General features: G+C 41.7%; 1 protein-coding gene across 2 annotated transcripts in view; it reads left to right on the top strand.

The window, feature by feature from the left end:
- The first annotated feature begins 14,684 nt into the window (after positions 1–14,684).
- UXS1 (UDP-glucuronate decarboxylase 1) overlaps positions 14,685–25,874 on the top strand; it is a 57,259-nt gene continuing 46,069 nt past the window's right edge. The window contains exon 1 of one of the 2 annotated variants that reach the window (XM_039549269.1): positions 14,685–14,864. In XM_039549269.1, coding sequence (XP_039405203.1) covers positions 14,768–14,864 — 97 coding nt within the window. In that variant the 5' untranslated portion in view covers positions 14,685–14,767. Of the gene's footprint in view, positions 14,865–15,131; positions 15,324–25,874 lie in introns of those variants that run through there. The other variant, XM_039549277.1, reaches the window with a different exon arrangement.

The raw sequence follows: 25,874 nt of genomic DNA, 5'->3' as shown, positions 1-25,874 counted from the left end.
TAAGCATCTTTGCGCAGCATTATAGGACAAACTTTCTCCCGTGCCCGGATTTGACTTTACTGATAAGGAGCACAGAAACACTGCTTGGGTAACTCAAATACCAGCCAAACCACATCAAAAGTAAAAATTGGAGTCCAATGCATATTTAAAATTTTGCCTTTTTTAAGTAGAGTGGTGAGAGGGTGTATGATTTTTTTTTTTGCCATGGTAGAAAATTATAGGTCTTCGTATTTCGTGCATTCCAGAACACACTCCTCAGCCTTTCATAGTAAGACAGATAGTAACATTATACCCTGCTGAGAGTGTATCTTGGTGGGTGGGGTGATAGGGGAAGATAGAACGTTATTTCTGGCACAATTACAAAGGGAAAAATTGTCAAGTATATACAAGGTCTTAGCATGACTATTCGTTATCCTGCACAAGAGCCCTTTTCACCTCTCAGATGCCTCTTCTTTCTTCAGGCAGGCATTGCATGGTATGATACCCAGGCTACTGCTAAAAGAATACGCCTGCTGCCATGAATCTCCCTGTCAGGGAGCAGCAAGGTCCAACTGTGCCATAAGGAAAAAGCAGTGGGAAACCAAGCATGATGAAGCAGCTGGTGGACAGAGGGGCCAGGACAGCAAGGGTCAAGTCCCACAGTATCTGAGTGAGGAAACCAGAGAAGGTGTGGTGACAGTACTTGGCTTAGGCTGAGAGCTCGGATCATGAGATGAGATCATAGAGACAAAGCAGAACGATCAAGTAATGGAGTCAAGCCAACATGTCAAGACCAGAGTTTGGATCAGCAGTGTCCACAGCTGGGGATGGGCATGACTGTGGCACAATTGCAAGGTAGCTCAGGTGGGGACAAGGGCAGGAGACTCAGCTTAAGAGCAACTCTGAAGGAAAGGAATGGGGACCCTCAGACAAGGCATCTTCCATCTCTTTTTTCACAAGAGGTCTTCTCAATGAGCCAGTCTTGACCACAGACAGCTAAACTCTTGACAACAAGCCCAGGCAGGCAAACTCTCAGGAGGGGAGTGTGTTGATACCCTCTGGACTTCCAACATAAGCACTCAGTGTGGGTTCTCCTTCTAAATGGTGATCTCTCTTGAAAGAAATGAGAACAGAGCTCAAGTGGAATTATGTATTTTTAGAAAGACTGTAATATACTTTTAGAGCAAATCTTACTGTTCACTCTATGTTCAAAAAAGACGTGGCTGTAAGAAGACTTGTAAACCACACTATCTGAGGATACTGAATTTCAGAAAATGGAAAAATAAACTGCCATCTGGTTGTGTTCAAAAACGGATAGAGATTGTTGTATTTTAGGTGACAGGCATCCTATTTCTCAGTGACAGATGGAAAAAGAATATATATTCACACAATCAAACTCAGACAAGTCTTTATTCTTAGTATTGAATTCAGACTCCTTGTCAATGAAAAACATTGAATCAGAATGTGAGATTATAATTAAATAACTAGTTAGCTGAGTACAGGTGAACCACCAAATTAATTTAGATGGAAAAATCAGTGAAAGACTCAGATAAGAGCCTTGTTATGAAGTTCTTTTTAAAACCCCCATGAATCGATAAAGTAGGCATTCCTCCAAGCTTAGTGAGGTCACTTTTGTTATTTCAATCATGTAATACTGATTTTGCTAGCTCTTGTGCAACTACTCCAACCTGCAGCCCCAGGGTATTATAGGCTGCTCCATTTTTCCTCTTTCTCACTATAAATAAGGGGGAATATCCCATGATGATAACTGGTGCAAGAAAGGGCCATTCAGGATGCTCAAAAAGGAAGGAAGGATGTTCAAAAGAGAACTAGTTCTTGTGGGAACCTGGTAGATATTTTGAGCTAGAGCTGCTAAAGGACTTAATCACCTGCAACTTGAATCCCACAATTGACTAATGCTTAGACATCTGACCCCAAAATTGAAGCTATACATCTGTGCCTTGGATTCTCTGCACAATGTATGAGGAGAATTGGCTAGCTCAGAGTAAAGTCCATCCAAACAATGAACTATAAAGTGATTCGTGGTCCTGGTTTCAGGTAAGTTGTGTTCCCAGTAGATTCAGGACCTTCAAGGAGTTCACCTGTATTATATGAACCATTTTGCTATAATGGTGTTGGATGGGTGAAAAGTCCACTCAGATTTTTCAACTTAGTAGATGCTATTAGCTTCTGCAACACAGTTACAGCTAAAGTGGGGTCACAAAGAATTTAACACAATTTTAACACATGCTTACATGTGAATTGCAGATACAGCCTTTAGGAAACACAACAGAACCATCATTCTGCAAATGCATTTTTTCAGTGGAAAGTAAAGAAGACTAGGGGTTTCTGGAATTCATGTTTGGTAGTGCATTTACTATTTCAAAGTTTATTTTGAAAAAGGTCTGCACAGAAGTGATTCGGTTTTCCTTAGAATAGCCAGACACGATTCTGCTTCAGCCTTCAGGGGTCCTTTATTATCCATCTCCCAATCCAGTGTTTAGCTTGGAACCTACACTGCATCCAAAGAAGAGCAACAAAACTGACAGAAAGTCTAGAACACAAGTCCTATGATAAACATCTGAGGGAACTGCAGTCTCTCTCCTCGAGTAAAAAGCAATAGGACAAGATGAAATGGCCTCTAGTAGAGCCAAGGGATTTTTAGATTGGATATTAGGAAAAATTTCTTGACAAAAGGTTTATCAAGCATTGTAACAGTCTGCCCAGGGAAGTGGTGAAATCATCATCCCTGGGAATGTTCAAAAAATATGTGGATATGGCATTTAGGGATATGGTTTAGTGGTAGGCTTGGCAGTGTTAGGTTTATGATTGGACTTGATATGTTAAGGGTCTTTTCCAATCTAAATCATTCTATGATATGGTCATTAAACAGGTGGTTTAACTCTGTGTCTACAGCAAATCACTTAGTGATTCACCTTTTTGAAATCTGCTTTCCTTACTTCCTTACTTTTAACTTGTACCTCAAGGAATTCACCTGGTTTCATGTATGAGGGTCTTTACAGACTTTTCAATGACTCACATTCATAAAAGGCATGTTTTGTATGTACAGCCCCCATAAAATTCACAGGGAGTAGAAGGACTATTGAAAAGTGTATTCTGGAAGAAGGGCGACATATAAATGCTATATATATATATATATAGCATATTGAAGCCTCTGAGTAGCAGCCCCTTATCTGCTGTCTTCCCTCCCCTTGAGTTGGCTTGCTTCTAGATGATTGGAGTGAGAGAGTGCTACATAAATAAAAAAATATTCTTTGCAAACCAATCAAGTGAGTAGGTAGATTATAAATAGACCCTTCTTAATTTTATCAGATTGAAGTGGAATTATACAAACCATAGGATTGCTTCTGCTGATGGAAGAGATTTTAAATAACATTTCTCCAGGATTTATTTGGAAACTGGATGGTCAGATGATAATTACCCCATTTGCATTTCTAAATTACTGCCAGCAGAGGCTTAGCTATTGCAATCTAGCAGAGACCAACACCTCATCAGGCTCAAGAGGCAATTAAACTACTGAAATCTAAAAAAAATGGAAGCATGAACAGTTTTTCAGCGTCTTGCATTAATTGTTCTAAAGGCTTTACTTACCTTCTTGAGATTGTCTGATCTGTAAACTGGGATGATCATTTGCATTATGGTAGTGAAAGTACTATATACATCAAAAGGATGAAAAAATCCCCTGCCTCACTTTTAGTGATTGATTTCCAATAATAAACCTGAGCAGGTTCAAGGCAAAGTATCTCACTGGGTAAATCGAAGATATGAGCTGTAAACTCTAGTCTTGCTCTGGCTTTACTGCAGGGATGTAAAAATCTTACCTAGCTTACTTCACTGTTTTCAGAGTTCTGTCTTTCCACACTGTTCAGGTATATTAAAAAAGAAAGATGCTTGAGGAAGGAAGTGTCTGTGTGTTCAGAGGAAAATTAACACATGAAAAGCTGAAGAGTGAAAAACTAAAAATCATCTCAAGCAGAAACAATACTCAGGGACGGGCTCAGTGATGAAAGAAGTGTTTTGCAGACAAAGTCAATGAAAGTAAAAATTTGAAGTACAGAAAACTATTGCACTAAAACTCTTCCCAGTATCCTCTCCCTCTCCTTTCAGCCTGCATTTTTCCTGTTCAATTTATGAATATTAATGACCTTCTGAGTTTCCAGGCCAAGTGAACCAACAGCCAGATGCTGTTGCCATGTCCGTGTACAAACCCCAGCTGGGAAGCCCCACTCGAGACCACAGAGCATGCTTTTGCAGACCCATTTTCTCAGTGGTCTAGTCACACCTACAGACAGCATGGAATGTACTAGGCCATGATGCCTATGCTACAAACCCAGTCAACATCCCACACCTTTCCTAGGCCCTTCTTCATGCACTTGTTTGCACATGTGTACTGGTTTGGGCTGCCACAGTTAATTTTCTTCATAGCAGTTCATATGGCATTGTGTTTCGGATTTGTGACCAAAAGAATGTTGATAATTCAGGGGTATTTTAGCTATTGCTGACATGGCTTGCACAGTGTCAAGGCCTTTTCTGTTTCCCACCCCACACCATTGGTGAGGGGTATGGGAGTGCACAAGGAATTGGGAGAGGACGAAGCGGGGTCAGCTGACCCCAGCTGACCAAAGGGATATCCCAGACTTTATAATGTTTGGCTCAGATATAAAAGCTAGGGGGGAAAGGGGGAAGAAGGAATATTAGGAGTTATGGCATTCATCTTTGCAAGTAACCATTAGTGTGATGGAGTCTGGCTTTCCTGGAGATGGCTGAATACCTGCCTGACCATGAGAAGTATTGAATGAATTCCTTATTTTACTTTGCTTATGTGCAGCTTTTGCTTTACCTATTTGAGTATTTTTATCTCAATCTACAAGTTTTCCCATTTTTATCTTTCTGATTCTCCACCCTTCTCACAGGCGGTGGGGTGGAGGGTGGGACGGCAGTGAGCGAACAACTGCATGGGGCTGAGCTATCTCCAATGATTAACCCACAACACCACAACAGCTCTGCACCCCTCTTCATAAAGAGTCTTCATTTTTACTTACTTTGGTCAGTATCTTAGCTTACCTTTATGTAGGGAAGATAAAAATTTATGTCAGGTGTTTACATCTCTGGATTATTGCCATTCCCTACTGTTTGACTACGGTGTCCCCAGGACCAGCACTTGGCCGCCCTTCAGGTAGTTCTGTGAGCATTTGAACCCATAGGAGTCATCAAGACCAGCAGTGGGACATACTAGACAGCACATGAAAGCTGGAGAGCACAAAAATTTTTGTGCTGTTCTAACAGCTCTTGCACTCTAATGATGCTTTTATGCGTGGTCTGAGATGAAAACAGTGAGCAACAACAGGATTTTGGTACAAGGTACTTCAGCTCCCGGTGAGGACAATAGTCCTATAGACAGCATCTTACCTAATTGCAGGGTGCGACACAGACAGCAACTACAGCTAAGAAGAGAGGTTTCCTTGCCCCCGGTAATAAAGTGCAACTATTTCCCAAAGTGCATGACCACGTTGAAGGGCATCAGAGGTCCTTAATAGCTGGGGTTTCAATAAATTTCTTGTTCAGGCGTAGCTATTTCATTCAGCAATCACATAGAGTACCTCAGCCCATAAATGTATGAGCAAAGCCTTTCTAAAGCTAGACAAATGTAAAGGGTGGAAGCTCTAAGAGTATTCCAGACTTTATAGTCTCACAAGATTAATTTAGGTGCTGTAAACCATAAGTTTACCTTGCTGTAAACACTGAAATAAATTATAAAGGTAGTCAGGAATATCTTGCTGGAATTTCTGGAGAACACACTAATTTCTAGACAAAGCTTCTTGATGTGATATTTCAGTACGGTCATTTTCTTTAAAAAATGAAAATGGAAAACAAGGCCTTCAAATGCATTTTCTTTTGCACCGTCCATTGACATGTGAAAACCATACAGAAGACAAATGAATGGCCTGACAGATGGAATACAAAACTGGTTTTACTTGCACTTGCTCTCCAGTTGGCTGGATTTAGCAAATGGAGGCTGTGTGAGATGAATGAGTAATTGGAGTCTCTACAGCCAAGTTCATTTTGGGTGAGTGTGGGTGGGCTGAGCCAAGGCGCACAAGTGCCATTCATGTGGATGACATCCTTCATTCCACTCTCCTCACATGAACAAACTCTTCTTTTTGTAAAGCCATGGAGTACTGCGTGTGGGGAGAAAAAAAAAGGGATCAGAAATCTAGATTGTTATCATCTGGCATTGTTCTCAAAACTATTGAGAGAAACACGGGTAATTAAAGCTTTTATTTCAAGATATTTGGGCACAGTTTCAACAGACTGCTTTCTTTTCCTTTGCCTCCTTCCACAGTACTTTCCATCTTCTGTAGATTTCTCTTCTTCTGGGGGCTTATTCCTTTCTCCCAGGAAGCTGTCACTGTGAACTTTGCTCTTAAGTTTTGCTACAAGGATTAGTAACTCCAGGAAAAGGAAAGTTAATTAACCCTGGTCTCCAAAGCGTTTGTGTTTTGTGGTTGGATTGTTTCACATCTAACAAATTGTGAGCTCTGATTGAAACTCTCATGGTAAAAGTGTTCATATGTCTTTCTCCTGCATAGACTTTTTGCTGCTTAACAAAACTTAAGAATAACTTACATACTTCCCATCTGTCTACCACAAATAAAGGTATGGGGAAATTAACATCTCTAAGACCTATGCTATTTCAGATGAAACAAACTTGATTAAAAAATTACTGAGGGACCAGAGAGACAGGAGAGCAGGAAGGCGGACATAAAGAGACATAGGAATGTGTACATACATTTATACAGGCATGTTCCTGGGCAAAAAAATCACAGCCATCACCAGCACAGCCACTAGGGCAAAATCTACATTAACAGCTCATCTTACTGATATTGCCTGATTCTTTTCAGGGTATTAGTTTAAGTCATCTTGGCAAGGGGGTAGTTTTCTAATATGATTTATGCAGGCACATTTGTACAATCTGGAAGTGCAACTAACCGTACTATCCAGAACAATTAGGTATATACAAAATGCCTTTGTACGTACAGTAGACAAGTTCCTGAGCCGTGTATTTGTTGGAATTACCAATAACTTGATTCAACATAACGATTTTCCTTTCAACATGCACTAGAGTTTGAGATCCTATTCCTACCTAGTCAGCCTATCATGTGTGCATAGTAGAAACATTTCCAAACCCTTGTGATCTACAGCCTCCCCCAGACTTCAGATGTAAATCTGACAATAGAATTATTTTTTTCCAGAACCTTTTGCAGAATGCTTCAACGTAGTGCACACGTTGAAATTTTGGGAGCTAGGAATACTTCCCAAGTGTCATTCAGGTGTATGTTCCAGCTTTGCCTTCACTGCGTTTCTTCCTCAATTCATTATTCACCTCACAGTATGGTTTCCATAGCTAAAAGCAGAAGGTTGCACAAACCAGTAAGGTCATATGCTTAGTCCAGGCCTGGCCTAATCAAATTAGTTTAAGTGCCCAGCGTGGAGCCCACGATAAATGTAAACTTGCTTATTTATTAAACCTTCCCATGGAAGCCTTGGCATAACATGGAAAGATAAATTTCTCATAATTATTTTTGATCTAATAATGCAAATGCTGTATACATTAGACCTTTGCGGTCTTTTGCCGGTTGTTTTTAGTAAGCACTGCAGTAATAAATCTTCAGTGCCAATGAGAGGCACAAGGTGTGCACATAAGAATTGTCATTTTTTCTATGAGTAGGTTTCATACTCAAAAGCTCACATTGCTTTTAGGTGATTTGGAAATCTATGGGATATTGCTTTCACCAGCAGTGAATTTATTCTCTGTATAACAAGAAAATTCAAAGGTTCTTTTTCTAGGTTTGGTTGGTTGTTGGGCTGCAAAACTATTTCCAAATTCATTTAACTGGTATTCACCAGGAGAATTTACTGTTTATGTAAGACCATAATTTAACTTTGGAAGGCAGCAATGAAAATTTATTTGGTTCAATCTCATTAGCTACTGGAAAACCTATCTGAAATTCCTAATCCTCCTTACTTCAAAACAAAAATTTGATGCAGTAAATAGCCTCGACCATAGGCTATGATTCTAAAGCCTATAATTGCAAACAAGAGTAAGTTTATACACAAGGCTGTTCATTACTGTCCCTCCTCACAGGAATATTTCTACTGAGATAACTAAAGCTGATTTTTACAAAGGTAGGCACTCGCCTGGTTTTGTATCTATTCAGCTGTATCCTGGAAAAGAACAAAACCCCACATCTAAGTAAAATATGTGGATCTGTGCTCTTGTTTGCTTTGCAAACACCAAATCACAATATGTTTGGGGTTGGCAGACATTTGTAGAGGTCTCTTGGTCCAGTCTTCCTGCTCAAGCAGGGCTACCTATAGCCAGTTGCCTAGGTTTCTGTTCAGATAGCTTTTGAGAGACTCCAGGGATGAAGATTTCAAAGCCTCCTTGGGTAACCTGTGCCAGTGCTAAGTCACCCTCACAGTACAAAAGTGTTTATTAATTTCAGAGGGAACCTACTGTGAGTCAGTTTGTGTCCACTGTCTCTGGTCCTGTCACTGGGAACCACTGGAAAGAGCCTGGCTCCATCCTCTTTATACTCTCCCTTCAGTAATTTGTACACATGGATGAGATCCCTCCTGAGCCTTCTCTTCTCCAGGCTGAAAAGTCCCAGCTCTTTGAGCTTTTCCTAGTGTGAGAGATGCTCCATATTAGGAGCATCTGTTAAGCATCTTGGTACCCATTTACTGTGCTCTCTCCAGCATGCCCATGTCTCTGTGGTATTAGGAAGCCCAGAACTGCGCCCAACACTCAAGGTATGGCCTCACCAGTGCTGAGTGAGGGAGGAAAGCTCACTTCCCTTGATCTGCTGGCAAGACTCCTTCTAATGGAGCCCAAGATACCATTAGCCTTCTTCCCCATATGGGCACATGGCTAGTTCATGTTCAACTTGGTGTCTACCAGGACCTCCAGCTGGTTGTCCCCCAGCCTGTACTGGCGCCTGGAGCTGTTCTCCCAAGGCGCAGTGCTTTGTGCTTCTCCTTGTTGAACTTTTAGAGGTTCCTGTCAGCCCATTTCTCCAGCCTGGCAAGGTTTCTCTGGATGTCAGCACAGTTCTCTGGCATATCAGCCTCTTCCCCCACTTTGGTGTCATCTGCAAATATGTTGAGGATACACTATGCCCCACCACTCAGATAAGCTCAGAGCATCACTCGGATACATGATGCTCTTCTCTTTGCAGCTGTCCCCTTCATAAGGTCATGGACTGTCATAGCTATGGACTACATAAACTTAGTAATGCTTCTGTGCTACATTTCCAGAAATGTATGTGTGTACATGTCCTCTCTGTCATCCATCCAACTTCTCTGACACTACAGCTAGGGAAATTTGTGGAAGAGTAATGATATCAAACAGCAGTAGGAATGTTTGCACTCCAAATGCAATTCAACTGCACTATGATACAGACACTTCTCAGTAATGTCTTTCTATAAATTCAACTGTATAAGTTCCTGAACATCTTTAATGACCTCGTTTACTTTCTGCTTTATTGAGTGTGAAAAGTTGAACAGCACTAAAACTTTCCTTGCCTCAGAGAAGAACACACCAATAGATATATCTAGATTGCAGAGTAGATGTACTCTCCAGCATGTTGCAGTCCTGCTCCTGCAGTTACTTAGCATCAGCTCCTTATTCCCAATTAAGATGATAATCCTCACATTGCTGTGACACAGAAACACTATCAGTAACTAGCTTGTAAGTCATCTGCCTGAGATTTGCATGAGGAAAGGAGAGGCGGACCTTTTACAAAGCACCCACTAACATGGGTAAAGGCCCATTCAGCTAATATTACTGCAAGTAAAGATGCTGAAGGAAAAGGGTTTCCCTGTTCCTAGTGCTACAGTGGCCAGCACAGACTTCCAGCATAAACCCCAAGTGGCTTTTCTTAACAAGGAGCAGCCCTCAGCCACTGTGTCACATGCATATTACATGCATATACATCCCTCGCGCACCCCAAGGTAAGTTTATTTTTGTTCACTTTCTGGGCCAGTGATATAAACAGGGGCATACAGATTTGACTGCTGTATACCATCAGAGGAAGTCATGGGCTTCTTCAGTACTAATTCCATCTTGATCTGAATTGAATACAACCCAAAATGGATGCATTCTAAGTCATACTTCCAAAGTGCTCTAGGGTAGAGTGACACCAATTAAGAAGTCCCAAAGGGCTTGGGAAATCATGAAATGTAAAACAGCAGTGAATTAGTAACTTGCTGACTCAGCCTAATAAACTTCTTTGATGGAGGATAAAAGAACCTTGAGGAACAGTGGTTTTAACTGATCACAAGTTTTTATGATCACTAATTTAGCCACTATCTCTACTATTTCATTCTGACCCAATTACCAAAGGATCTTGCATGTGGCCCTCTGCATTTTCAGAATAGATAAAGAACCTTAAAATCTTTTTCCAACTTTGAAAATGTATGGGGCCACCTTCAGTTAACTCAGGGGGAAAATGCATCATGAAGAACAAGTATTTTATGTAAGTAATGCTACCAGTCAATTTAGGAATGTTGTTTAATTTTTTTTTTTTTTTTGAGTCAGTATATCAATTTCAAGCCTGAAGCAACTTTTCTGAATAGTGTTGTGTCTTGGGTTTCTATATGCTTGATGTAAAAAAAGAGCCTCAAATTTTACAGACTGAAATACTAGGACTACTCCCATATGAATGAAACTGCTTAACAAAATAGACAGGCCCCACTGTAGTCTGAAATACAATTATTTCCTTATACGTTGTAATTTATTCTTTGCAAGTAACTGTCTAAATCATTAAATGATTCACCTAATTTCTGCAAATCCATATTTAAGTAGTCATTTTCATATCATGCTTTGACACTTACTCGTTTGCTTGCATTCGCTGGATGATCTGTCTCTTAATTTGTATGTTTTCAATGGCTGGGATTGTCTCAATTCTGCTTAGAACTGTTACGATCCAGTTGTATCTTAAACCATTTATTACCATCCAAATAATAAATAATAACTGTCTGAAGCACTTAGCAGCTTTCTTTTCCTTCAGAGATGTTAATATTAAAAGAATTGACTCCCTTCCCAGAACTGCATGTTCTCTTTTCATTAGCCTTTATAAAAACCACAAACCCTCAAACTTCTAACTTTTCCTGAAAAGAAACACTGCTAGTTTTAACTCACTTTTGTCTGAGTCCCCTTCCCCACTATGATCTGTTGTTAAAAGTAGAACTAACCAAAACAAAACAAATAATCACATTCCAATTCTCTTTTTTTTTTTTTTTTAATCACATTTTACAATTTGTGCATGCATGAACATCATTAGTTCTTCAAGATTATCTTGGGCTTTGTATGGCCTGAGTTGGTGTGCCTGTGCAGTACAACAGTGTAACTCCACAGAATCACCTATTTTTAGAGGAGGATAATGATACCACAACAATTCCTCCCAGGAAGCATCACTAGCTGTAGGATGCAGCTGAATGGTGAGGAAGCATTCAAGTAGCCGAGCAACACTATCTTACTTTCTTGGCTGTGTTGAGCTTTCTAATGCAGAGACCAAAGTTACAAGAGATGAAAGTAGTGTGCTGGCAATGGTTTGTTTTTATTCTTGCATTTTTTTCAGAGCTTTGTAACTCATTTTGTTATCTTGTACACAGCAATTCTCTCTGCTCAGGTCTCAGTGCCCAGGGTCCACTTATGTCTCTCACATCATGAGGTGGAATGTTAGCTCTTGCAGAAACACGAGTGGGACAGAAAGCAAATATTTTCCCTGCATTTCCACATGGCAGAAGAGTGTCCCTCATGTGGCATCATGTGAAAATCCTGCAAATTGCAGCAGTTGGTTTGGTGTTTTGTTGTTTTTTTTTTTTTCCCTGGTTCTGGAACAACAGCTAGGTAATTGCATAGCTTTGATCTGGTATCAAAGAAAAGTACACTGCAGGGGTGCTGTGAATTCTAAACTCATACTGGTTGTTCAGGTAGATATACCTGTGTATTCATATTTTTAATCATTATCGAAAGCTATTTTAAAATTCCATCATTTAAAACCTCCCATTGTGTTACAGGCTGTGGTTTAGTGAACAAAAAAAATCAAAATGCTCTCATAAAGCACTTTCATCACTGAAGTTGAAAACTGCAGTGTGAAAGACAGGGTGTACTGCCTGCAAACCATCTCAGTAAAGACTGCCATTAGCTGATGTCATGCAATCAGACTGACTAAGATAATGACCCAAAGGCAGATGGATGCCTGCTACCTGATTTATAGCACACTAAGACTCAGCACTCAAAACTGTATCATCCCTGTCTTGGCATACCTAGCAGCCACTGCATACCAGAACCTCTGCTATTGGTGCCAGTCCTTGGCACAAGGCTGTGAATGTGACCAGCTGTACCCTGAAATAAATGCCCCTGCTGTTGACCATCATGAGTCTGGAGAAATTTATAGTACTTTTAAGGTACATGTCTACAGTTATAGTTGAGATGGGACAGACTTACAGTCATTCCTCTGCAGCTAAGTTAGACACATTCTGTCTCACTTGCAGAGTGACATAAACACAGCTGGCCCTGGTGTCACACATGACAAACAGCTGGCCCTGCAGAGAGCATGGTCTGCCTGCCTCCTGTGGAGTTCAAGTCTCCTCCACCGTGAAGTTCCACAGTGCATCCTGCTCCTTTGCTCTCCTTTTCACATTTTCACCAATTGCAGCCTGTCTCAACATGTTTCTGCAGCAAAACTGGCCTGAAGACTAAGCAAGGTGCCTTATGCAGGCAGTGTGATTGAGTCACAGACTGTGCAGCCCAGCTTAGGGCAGGGCAACTGTTAAAAGCGTCTTGGGTACCCCTACAGGCTCGTGGATTTTGTACTGTGCATATGAATATATCCTGTAATATTCTCTAGCTTTCATGCAGCACTGTTCAACTGTAGCTTTTTGATGGCCAAATTTACTGCTGGTATAAAACTCTGCTGCTTTTTGAGAGATTACTATGCAAGATGCATTTGGAGCTAGATGATGTTTTAAATTATGATCTATTATTCCCTTTACTCCATGTAGCAAGAAGCAGTGGAATGAACTTGCAAGTTAGGTATAGCAAACACAAATCAAAGAAACAAAAATCAAGAGGAAAGGAGTGGCTTTATAATCAGAGCCCAAGGTTAGGAAATCTCAATTCTCAAGGCTTCCTGAAAAAGTCCCTTTTCTTCCATGGGTCACACAGGGGGGATATTCTAAATCACTTGCTTATCCTTCTGACACACATTTGTTTCACTGACTTTACTCCTTATAATAAGAAGTGGTTAACTCTTGTTAACTGTGTGAGCCTCTTTTTGACTGAGGTCATAGTTACTTGGTGTAAACAAGCTGCATTTCTACACCGAAAATAAGAATTTAATTCAAGAGCACTTGCTCTCACAGTGTTCTCCTGTGGGAGGCAAGTGTGAGAAAGAATATCTCCTACAAACTGTGTGGAGGCCATACTACTTAAGGCAAAGGTCAGGTTGTGGAGGGAGATTTCTCTTCGGATTAAGTGTTATCTACTGGCAGGAGAACATGTTTTGACATGAGGAAGGTGCCTACCATGCCAGGCAAATATCAATCTGCAGTTTGCAACAGGTCACAAGGACTTCGGATAGAAGCTGCAGTAAAAATGTAAGCTGTTTTAAAGCAACTGCAATCTTGTTATCCTGAACAGAAGCAAATTCATAAACTATTACTTGGTAGGGGTGTGGGGGAGAAGGGGGAAATCCTCACATTTTTCATTTACAGAATCACAGAAAGGGCAAGGTTGGAAGGCACCAGAATGGGTCATCTGGTCCAACCTCCATGCTCAAACAGGGTCATCCTAGTGTACCTGGAGAGGAGATCTCATCACAGTCTACAACTTCTCACATGGTGGAGGGGCACACACTAACCTCCTTTCTCTGGCAGCCAATGACAGGACCCGAGGGAATAGCCTGAAGTTATGTCAGGGAGGTTTAGGTTGGATATCACAAAAAGGTTTTTCACCCAGAGGGTGGTTAAGCACTGTAACAGGCTGCCCAGGGAAGTGGTCACAGCACCAAGCCTGACAGAAACATTTGAACAATGCTCTCAGGCTTGGTGTAATTCTTGGGGCTGTCCTGTGCAGGATCAAGAGTTGGACTTGATTACCCTTGTGGGTCCCTTCCAACTTAAAAGAGTGCTCTGCGATTCTGCAGAACCGCATCCAGCTGGTTCTCCTTACCATACAGATACCTGCGCAAATGTGGAAAGCACATCGGGACGAGGGAAATGGCGCTTTCAAAAGATCAGGCACGGAAGGTGCCAGCGTGACACACGTGTTGTCTATTTATATGCCCTCGTCTGCCTGTTCATTCCAGCAGGTCACCACCCAAGGACCACCACAGTGGGAGGCGACAGGGGACCAAGCCCGCCCGACCCTGAAGCACCCTGAAAGACCACACAAGGGCCACGGGGAGGCTGCGGGCGCGCTGCTTTTCCCCGGGCACACTCTGCGGGAAGCGGGCGCTCTGCAGGGAACACGCTCCGGCCGCGAACCGGGGTTACGGGGAAGCGCGGTCCGCGCGCATGCGCCGCCACAGCTCCGGCCGCGTCCGCGGCCGGCGAGGGAAGGGGCGGGCGGGGGAGCGAGCGCGCGCTGCCGCCGCCGCTGCGCCTGCGCGGGCGGTTCCGGGGCGGGCGGAGCGGGGCCGAGCGGAGCCGTGGGTGGCCGCGGCGGTGCCCGGCGCTCTGCGTGCTGCTGCCGCGGGGCATGGTGAGCAAGGGGCCGCTGCTGCGCCTGCTGACCGCCATCAACCGCAGGAGGATGAAGCTGCTCATGGGGCTCGCCTTCGTCGCCTACGTCGCCTGTGAGTGAGCGGGGATGGGGGCGGGTCTGGCCCGGCCATTCATTGCCCGCTGGCACGGCGCCCCCCGTGCTCCCCGCCCGCCGTGGGGGAGAGGAGGAGGAGGAGGAAGATGTGGCGGCGGCACCTCCCGCACCGCGTTGCGCTGCGCGGTTGCGGGGGTGCCGCAGCGCGGCTGCTCAAGCCCCGGCGGGGCAGGGGCTCTCCGCGGCTCTGGGCGGCGAGGCTCCGGGTTCCCCCTTTCCCTGACCTGCCGAAACTTTCCCGAGTGCGGCGGGCAGCCGCGCCGGGCGTCCCTGTCAGTCGTCGCTCCCCTGCCCCGTCCCGAGGGCTTGCGGGGACGGTGCGAGCGGGACGTGGCTCAGGGAGTGTTTCCGCAGCCGCTCTTTCCTCAGACCGCGCTTTGTCCGCCCCGATCGCGACCTGGTAGCGGTGAGCAGCCCTCAGGGAAGTTTTTCCAGGGTAGGCCTCGTGTCTGGTTTTTGTAAAATCCTCCCAAGTCCTTCGGGGGCTAAATAAATGTTTGTTTATTAACTCAGCGCGTAGCTGGAGTCTTAAGAGCCGGGAGAGAGGCACAGAGGTACTTGAGAAAATCTTAGAATAGCCAGTGACGGGGATGTTTATGACTTCACTTACTAGGAGTGAGTCAGATAGATTTTAAAAGGATTTAAAACGTTGTCCTGTCAACTCTCTGCCCTTTCTTGTTTTTTTCTGTTGTATTTTTAATTTATTTTATTTTAGCCTGTTTTGTTTTCAGACTCAGGTAGATTCTATGTAGATGCCTTGTCAGTTTAGGTAGGGAACAAGTGATTCTCTTGATGCTTGAAAGCACATATAGGTGTGCTAGCTTTGGGGGTGAGTGCGCATCCCATTTAGGATCCTCCCTTTGGATTTGGGAAGGTGGAGAGGTACAACACAAGTAATGTCAGAGGGGTGGTGTTTCCTAACACAGAAACACAGCAATTCCCATTATTACCATGTGTTATTGTCTTTACTGGACCTTACTATTTAGATACTGCTGTTACCGTTGAAGTTATGTTTCAGCTCTGACTTTCAGGACACTTTGTTTGTCCAAGTGACTTCAGATCCCTTGCATCCTGACAGCTTAGTGTCTGTTTTTACTTTGAAAGGCTTACATGTTTTGCTAAAAATGATAGTTTTCAAAGCAGAAGTTAATAGGCTGCTGTGAAAATACTGATTTGAGTGGCAGTTGATGTGCTCATTGGGACCTAGCTATTGATTACATTCTGTGGATAGTAGTTGGTGTTTGCTTTATAGCTTTGTGAGTAAAAGTTAGCCTTAAGGAGAAGCCTTCAGACTACTTGTTCTTTGGGTTTCAGAAAAAAAGTGGAGGAGGAGAGGGACTGCAGGTCAGCGTGGCAAAAAAAATGGCTTGGAAAGAGAATACGTTGGTGTCTGATGGGAATGTGTTTTTTGCAAATCTAATGTGCTGTGCTTTTCCGTATTTTGACTAGAGATCAAAAGTAGTGGAATCCTTAGGTGTCAGCTACACAGTATAATATGGTAGCAGATGCCACTGGTCTGTCAGATTCTAGAGAGAATATTTTTTGTTTGCTTTTCTACAGGAGTGATTATTTATGATCCCATTCACATTTCCTAAAAGAGTACTCCTCACAATGTTACTGAATCATCACTATGCTCTGCTTGGAGTCAGATAATGCCCAACTGAAATAGCATAGAATCTGAGAAAACTGAGCTGCTGGTGTAGGTGTATGTGCTGGCACTTCTCACATTCCTTCTTTCTGAAGTACTCTCCAAATGACTAAGTGTTTTTAGGCTGTGCGCCTCCTTTCCATGAATTTCCATTCAGTATTAGGGCATGGGCATTCAGACTGGGAGCACATTTTACAGGGAATGAAATAGTTGGCAAGTACGTTATTTTTTTGTGAGCTAGAGGATAGGACTTTTTAAATAGTGCCATTTTGTCAGCCTGTGTGTGAAACCCTGAGCAAATGTTTTGGGAGTATCATTTAGAAAAATGTCTTACTTCATAGGAATGTTTTGCCTTTAAATGCAAATTTGTTACAAAGATGCCTGAAGAACTTCTCTGTGCGAGTTTGCAAACTAGAGAAAGAACTTTTTGCAGACGGTTGAAAGGCTGTGAACTATTTCACTCTCAGGACTCATTGAGTGGCCCTCTTGGTAATGTCCCACAAGTTGGTGGATGACTGGGCTGTCTTGGGTATCTCTGCTCCACATCATACAATGACTGAAATTTCTTTGTTGTGGACCAGATGAAGGAACTGGTCTGGACTGAGATCCCCCTTTTGTGTTACAGCCATTTGACAGTGTGGGTATTCGACAGCTGTTTTGGCCCACCTTGAGGAGGTGGTGCACAGTGGTAGAATGGGAAGCTGGCAGTGCTGTTGGCAGTGTTGCCATCATGTGCTTTGCAGGTCTGCAGTTAGGAGACTCTCTCTGAAGGAGTCTTGTTTACTTTGGTGGAAGTACCGCCATGGCATGAGATACACAGTCAGGATCATATTAAAGATCCTTAGAACTCTTTTATAGACTTCACTGGTTTCCCCAGTAGCACTTAGAGCCAGAAAGATCCTTGCTTTGGATTTGGATTTGAATTTGGATTAAGGTAGCATTTGATGCCTCATTTCTGTAAATCTAACTTATATTAATTTTAAAAAATCATTCACTTGAAACAGTGTGCTATGCATGCTTTGTATGTATAAAAATAGAAGTCAAAAGAAGCATTTCTATGCAGCAGGCAATTAAAAACTGCTATAACTTAAGCAACTATTTCCTGGGAAAATGAAGTGAATAAAGTTTAGCATTTCACTTTACCTTTCCTGTAGGCCCTGGGTGAAAGGGGATTTGTTGTTCCCCATTGCCCAGGTGATGAATTTGGAGATACTGCAGCTACAAGCTGTCTGGATTGCTCTGTAATGTCAGACTGCTACTCAATTTTTTTTTTAATACTCTTCATAATTAGCTTTGTTGACTCACCCTCAGTGCTGTCTTCTTCTGTGAACATTGCACGGCTATACTGTACTACATATAGTGGGAAACCTTGCTCAGAGGTTGAATTTGCATTGCCCTTTTAAAGGGACAAAGTGTTCTGCTCCAACTTTCCTCTGATTTAACCCCCAGCAAAATAGTGCAGGAGTGCTAATGCTAACCAAAGTAGGGTGGAGGGGCATGTGGAGGTGGCTGAAACAAGTTCTTTCAGTCATGGGCTCCACTTCAACTTAAAACTGTTGTAAAACCATGGCTTCAGAACATGAGGTGATTATAAACAGGTGAAGTGGGTTTAATTGATTTTTATTGTCTGTAATGGGAAATATAGACAGATCATAAAATAGCAGTCAATTAAATGGATAATGTTAAAAAACTTCAGTGTCACCACAATATGAATAACTTATATACAGGCCAGGAGTTTTCTTTTGTTTTTAAAAATCCCATCTGTTCATGTGTTGGAACGTCAATACATAGATGCCTTAAACTCAGCTCCCTTGGAAGTTTTAGATGTTTATTCAGCTTTATATGGACATGCTACCATGCTTCAGTGGTACTGTCTTTGCAGAATCAGGAGCTTATTTCAGTTGTTGGAAATACACTTGAAATCTTGTAGCCGGGATTTAAAGACCAGAGCTCATCAGTCTGCATGGTTTGCTTTAATCTTGATGCTACTGTAAATAATCTACTGATGTTTTCATATGACACAGCAGTTGCGTGTTCTTAATGAAAAAGTTAAGAGCTCTATTTCTGGTAAAGTAGAACAGTTCTTTTTACTCATTTGTAGATCAAATGGTTCTCGGGAAGTATATCAGTAGCCTTGTTCCTTTTCCAAGGGGAAAATGGAATAGTAGGGTGCTGTCATGAGATCCAAGCTTAAGACCTCATTTCCTTTGTAAGATAAATTATAGCACAACTATTGGAACAACTTAAAAATGAAATGTCAAAATAATGTGAGGGAAGTACATCCTGTAGTATAGTGGCTTGACTTTTCACAGCATTGTTAGTTTCCATGGTTGTTATCCTTCGTTTTACAAGATTAGCCATTTGTTTTTGTCAGATTTTCATCAGCTAGGAAGAACGCAACGTTCTCTTCTCAAAATATCAAGGTGTGTGTGAGCTTTTCAGTTTGAATCTTACCAGCCCCTCACATGTTGCTTGTCTTGCATATGTTCAAAACAAAGGTTAAATGCTACTTAATGTTTTGTTTTGATAAGCTTTTACTTCCACTTTTTGTAATAGAAAAGCAGTTATCAAGTTGGCCCTGTCCTATTGCTTCATGCTGTCTCAATGTTATTCAACATCAGAAATTTTTCTTCCCCAGCCATTTTATAACTGGATGTCAGGATTGATTGGCCATGGAAGAGTTAGAAATGGTTGTATAGGACATCAGGCTTGCTTTCTTTTAGTGTCAGCATGCCATAGATTCTCCACCAAAAAACAAGTCAAACCCAAAACATTTGCTGGCTGGGTTTGTGCCCTGCAGAGCTGCCTTTCATTTGTGGGTTTATGTAAATAAGTTCACTGTCGTAACAGCTTCCAGTTCCCTGTTCATCAGGCTTGCAACTAGCTGTACTTGTGTAGCGTATGAAAATTTGTTCACACTTCAGTTGTTTGTCAGGAATAGATGGACTCTGACTATGCCTTGCTAGCCATGATGTTTTAAAATAATTTTTGGCATCCTGGAGAAATTAATCTTATAGTTCCTCTCTTATCTCCATTTAATATTTGTCTTTAATCTTTTATCTCCACTTAGTATTTGTCTCTTCTGCAGCATGTGCAGGAGACAATGCTGTCATCATTCTACTCAAGGATGAGCACTCTTAGAGCTTTCACCATCTTTACCCTCTTTTTTTGCAAAGGGGGCTATTTCCCTGACATTTATATTGCTTGTTTCTTTTTTTCTAAGGTTGGTTGACCAAAGCAGAGTTTGGTTGAAACTGGTAGTTTTCAGCATCTCGTTTATGGACTGTAGAGAGGGAGAGGTGGGGGTTATTGCACCAACTTTCCTGAAGGGGTTTGTGAAAGGGGGGTGGGAAAAGTGAGTTTGTTTCAGTTACAGTGCTGACCATTGGAACATTCTGTGAGTCCACTGAAAACAATCTTAGCAGTCAACAGTTGGGTCAGTGGAGGAGCAGTGGTAAAGAATGATATGCTGAAGATACAAAACAGGAGGGAGTAGTAACAGTGAACAGAGAGCTGGAAAAAAGACTTAATAGAAAATTTCAGGAGAATTTTCCATCTGGGAAACTAAGAGCAAAATTCAGTCATAAAGTGATGATGCTAATTGAAATGTAAGAAAAAGTATCCTTGGCTACCTTCCCATCCAGTATGAAGCTCCATTAACTCTTGTAAAGAAAGAAAATTTGCATAATGTTATATCTCACAGCTGTAGGAGGGTATTGGTTTGCCAAGGTTTAAGTGTTTGTTCTTAAGAGAGGGTAGAGGAACTTCCTGGTGATTGTATTGCCTTTGTTTTGCTAGGTGATGACTAGCTGAAGGGTTGACACAGAGTGGTGGTGGTCCTGTCCAAGATAGAGAGCATCTTTCCCTTAGCAAACCCTGTGTCCTTGTGTGTAAGATACTTCTCACGTGGGAAAAGCTACAGTTCCTATCTGCTGTCTTTGATTTGGGCCAGGAACTTTACTGTTGAGCAAGGCATCAGTTCAGGGAATATACCAAGAAGAACTATTTTCCATACAGAGGTCTGTGTAGACTTACCAGAGGTGTATTTTTTTTTAATCTTTTTTAATATTCAAGTTGTTGTATGTTCCCCGAAGGCATAATCATAAACTTCACTCAGGAAGGTGACATTTCTTAATACAAAGTTATGGTTAGTAATTGAATGTTGTTATCTCCACTAATATTGCAAAATACTCTCATCAGTAAAATAATTTTCTAAAGCAAATTAACATACTGCTGGAATTACAAATGGAATACAACTGAGACGGTTTTGTTATGGAATATAGACTATAAAGGCAGTTTGAAATACATTGGCCAAGTCATAGAATGGTTTGCATTTGATGGGACCTTTAAAGATCATCTAGTCCTGCCCCCCACTGCCATGGGCAGGGACATCTTTCGGTAGAACAGGTTGCTTAGAGCCCTGTCCAGCCTCACCTTGTTTCCAGGTGTGGGCCATCCACAGCTTTTCTGGGCAACCTGTTCCAGTGGTTTCCCACTCTCATAGTAAAGAATTGCTTCCTCGCATCTTAGTTAAACCTACTCTCTTTCAGGCTAACACCAGTGCCTCTTAAGGGTCCTGTCACTACAGGCCTTGGTAGAAAGTTTTTCTTCATTGTTCTCATAAACCCCTTTTAAGTAAGGCCACAGTAAGGTCTCTTCAGAGCCTTGTCTTCTCCAGGCTCTCCCAGCCAACTCTCTCAGCCTGTCCTCATAAGAGAGGTGTTTCGTCCCTCTGACTATATTTTGTGGCCCTCCTTTGGACCCTCTTTAACAGGTCAATGTGTTTCTTGTCCTGGGAGCCCTAGAGCTGTATGCAGGTGGTGTCTCATGAGAGTAGAGGGCAAGAATTACCTCAGTTGATGGGGTGACCACAATTCTTTTGGTGCAGTCCAGCATATGATTTGTTTTCTGAGCTGAAAGTGCATGTTGCCTTTTCATGTCCAAATTTTCTACCAGTACCCCCAAGACCTTCTTGACAGGGCTCCTCTCAGTCCACTTGTAACCCAGTCTGTACTGATACTGGTGGTTGCTCCAAGCCAGGTGCAGGACCTTGCACTTCACCATGAACTTCATGAGGTTCGTGTTTGCCCACTCCTTAAGCTTGTCACTGTCCCTCTGGATGGCATCTCTTCCCTCAATACCCTTAACAGCTCAGTTAACATCTGCAGACTTGCTGAGGATGCACTCAATTGCTATGTCTGTGTCATTAATAAAGATGCTGAGCAGTACTGGACTCAATACACACCCCTGATGGACACCAATTGTTACTGATCTCCCTTTGGGCATTGAGCCCTGGATGCAGCCACCCAGCAGCCATCTCTTGAGCAGTCCATCAAACTCATATTTCTCCAATTTAGCCACAAGGTCTTGTGTGGGAAGTAAGTTTCCTAAAGGAAAGAATTGTTTTCTTTACATTATTTACTTTATCTGGAAACAAAAACCTTATTTTTTCTGGGAGACTGAAGTTGCTGAGTGACTGTGGAGAGTCAAAATAACCCCAAAATAACCCCACTCTTTTGAATGCCATTGCACCTCTCTGAAATGGAAAGTTTGACTGAAGCAATTCACTTTGGCTGTTCAGAGCTTATGAATTTGCTCTAGAAATTCAGATTATGACTGTATATCAATTCATATTATTCCTCCATGCTGTTTCTGTTGATAGCGAAATCTGTTTGTAGCAAACATTACCTTATAGTCTTTTTATTCTGAGGAGCAGAAGTTGAAAAGAGGGCGATACAGGGAAAAATTCCGGTGCTTTCAGCTAAAATGCTAATCTACTTAGAAAAAAGTGTGTGTAAAAGTTTCTTTAACAGAGTGTCCTGAAAATGCAAACAACAAAGCAATTGGGAAAGAAAATGGTTTTAAAAGAAATTGCATCTGGTTTTTGGTACAGTTGGCTCTCTAATGGGCATCATAGTTTTGCTTCTTAAAACATCTGTTTTAAAATATATGTGATGCTGAAACTAGTGTTGTCGCTTATAATTTCAAATTGAGTGTGTAGTACTGTTGAGGACTTGTGATAGTTTATGACTTGATTTTAATGCCTTTTAAAGAGACTCAGAGAAGAGGGACAAAGGTATAGACTTCTTTTAGGATTGTGTTTTTTCCCACCTTCAGGTTGTGACAGTGTTATTTTTCTGGTTCCCCAACCCATTGTGGATGAGTTAAATACAACATGCAAGGTTCTCGTAGCGTAGTAATCTGTATTTTATAGAAACCTGTACAAAAAGTATTATTGCAGATGACAGGTGCAAAGGACATTCAGGTGAAAATATACATCCTATCCTGTGTTCTGAGGATCTGGAAAGATAACATTTGCCTGCTATGAAGTGCAGCTGATCAGAGTTAAAAGTCTGACTGTGATAGGGTACTGTCCATTTAATATTAGATACTCAGCAAAACTTCAGCCAAGTGCTTGGGATTTCTGTTGTATTTTTCAAGTGTGATTTAATAGATTTTGTAGTTTGGTTTGTTTGGGTTTTTTGTTTGGTTGGTTGGTTTTTTTTACTTAATGCAGGCAGGGTTGGTTTGTATCCAAAGGATAGCTCCTGGAATATTCCTTTGCTGACAGTATCCCAGTCACTGCACTCCTCTGCATCCAGCATCATTTCAGAAAGAGGCTTCTTGAGAAAAACTAAACAAACTTTTCAATTTCCAGGAATGTAAATATATTCAGTTAAAAAAAAAAAAGGCGGCATTCTTTACTCATATGTGACTAATTGTCTTTTGTTTAAGGTAGGTTTGAGAAGTCTGGAAAATCTACAACAATTTTAATGTAAGGCTGTGCCTGCCAAATAGTTACAGCTTAACCTCAGAGGCTGGGAAAGAAACAAAAAAATATTGGGGTTTTCTGAAAACCCTGAGTGATTAATCTTTAGTCAGATACCTCTTTAATGACACTACTGCAATTAGTGCATTAAGAAACAAATCTTTTTTCTCGAAGAGGCTCTTTAGAGAGTTCTTCATCATTTCACTCAAGGTGTGTTGTTCTTCTCTGGAAGCTATCACTTTAAAGTGTAATGTCTGTTGGAATGATTAATGACTAATGTATTTTGCTCTTCATGGTACTTCCAATTTAACCTTGAAAAAATGCTTCAATAAAAATTATTTCTCTCATTTTTTGGAAAGGTTGCAAAGGGGAAAACACACCTCAAAACAGATAGGTGTAGTCGTATTTTGACTCCTCCTACAGGCCATTAAACCAGGCTTTAATGTGTCTTACCACAATTCAGATATTCTAACGACTTCCCTAATGGCAACTTACTATGACCTTAATCAGCCACTGGGTGAAGTTTACAATCAGTTTTTGAAAGAATAAGTGGAACCTCTGTCTCTTTTTCTTGTAGGTGAGTGTCTTAATTGTTAGGTTACAAGCTTCTGTCTAGTCCAATGAATCATGAATTCTTCCCTTGCACAGAGGTTCAGTAGATGGCAGGAAGACTGTTTGTGAATGCTCTCTAGTTGGATGAGTAGGAAGATCTTCATAGAGGATTTACTGTATGGCTGTGCGAGGTGAGGGTGTTAAATCTCTACAATCTGAGAATTGGCACAGGACTATTATCCTGGATTAATACTTTTTGGCTTAAAAGATTTGGCTTTAGACTTGAATTTTTAAAACTGTTTTTTACAGTGAGCTCCTGGGTTGTTAGTGTTTGGTCAAAGATGGTCCGTTAGGACTCTCGTGCTTTTGGAAACTTGGGTTTATGTGTAATGCCCAATTCACGACCTTGCTGATGTGGAAGATTTTTTTAACCATCCATGTTGGCAGCTTTTGGGGCTTGAAGTTGGTGAGCCTGTCAAGTGGTTTTGTGATGCCTGTAAGGATTTTCATCGTTCTGCTTGTTGATTTGGACCTACTTACCTCTATGTTTCCATCATTCTTGCCTGAATGTCAGACTGGCCTTGACATAACCTTTAGGACAAGGAAATCCTCAGTGAGCCAGAGTTGTGCTGCTGGTTCTGCTGCTGGGTAAGCTCGTTATATAAACAGCTGTGTATTTGGAAGAAAAACAGCCAAACCTTATTTCCACTCTTGTACAGAAATCTTAGCTCTGATCCCTTCAACCTTGGTGTAAGCTCCATGTGAGCACCAGTAGCCAAAAAGATCCTTTTTAGAACTGTGCATTCAGAATCCTTTATGAGGACAGTCAGTATGTTGAAGCGAGTTTTTGCAATGTCTCTCTACACATGAGAGACTTCAGGGTTCTTCAGATAGCTCTGTGTGATAGTTCCTCTGTGGTTAATTTTGCAATTTTTAATTTTTTTTTTTTTCAGTGGTACCCAGATATGCTTCGTAAAAGTTTAATGCAACTAGTCATGTACTCCAACAGAACTAGGATATCAAACAGTGTTTCTGGAAGGATGTGAATCCCTTCCCTGCTGTGGACGCTGAGTACATGCAAGTCACATGTTTTCTTTAGGAAGCCAGTTCCTTGTATGCAGTGTGGCTGCACTGTCTTTGCAGCAAAACTGGGAGGGTGGTATTTGTGTTGCAGCTGGCAGTTCTTTTTTTTTTCTTTTTTTTCCCCAATCAATTCCTACTTTACCAGCTAAACCCAGATGCTTCCTGCCACTGCATAACCACTTAGATTATTTGTATGGGTTTCTCTAGCCCAGAAAAATTATTCATTGTAAGTGTAGCTCAGTTGTGTTTAACTGGAGAATTCTGTACCTGTAACTGCCAGATCGTCACTGTTCACTGAAAGAAACAAAAGTGTTTTTCCATTAATGTTATCATACATAATTCTAAAATCCTAGCCAGAGGGTAGATAACTTGAATTTAACTGTGCTCAGCACTGTATCCCTTTTTCCCCCACATTAAATTTACTTTATCTAGTTAACACAAAATCCAGGGTTTTTTAAAAATTCAGTTGGATTTTATGAATCATTTGTTCTAATATAAAGCTTCCCTATCTTTTGCCCAGAAGATGAGAGGAGGTTTTATGATATCACTACAGATATCACAGGGCCCTCCTACAGCTTCTTTCATAGTCTTGTCATGGATTCCTTTGAATTACACTTTGAGTTACTCAGCAGCACTCAGCACTTAGGAACAGTTCAGTAGCTTTGCCATCCCCTAAAGGCTAGAACAACTGCATTACTGAATCCTCATTTGTGTCCTCCCCACTCCTCCTTCCTGGGAATGTTTCATTTCTCCTCTTGCCTGGAAGGTACCTGTGACTGTAGCAGTGGTTTTTGTTTTGTTTCTGTAACACCTCATCCTCTGCTTGAGCTCATTGGGTAATAGTGATGGAAATGTACGTGCAGAGCCTAAAGGTAGGCAAAATACTTTACTAGCTGCTACTCGAGACCTGCAATACAGCTTGCAAAATCTGTGGA

This window comes from Corvus cornix, chromosome 1, assembly GCF_000738735.6.
Source record: "Corvus cornix cornix isolate S_Up_H32 chromosome 1, ASM73873v5, whole genome shotgun sequence".
In the NCBI taxonomy this organism is placed as follows: Eukaryota; Metazoa; Chordata; class Aves; order Passeriformes; family Corvidae; genus Corvus; species Corvus cornix.
Note: the sequence above shows the minus strand (reverse complement) of the source record. Positions and strands in the feature narration are given on the sequence as shown.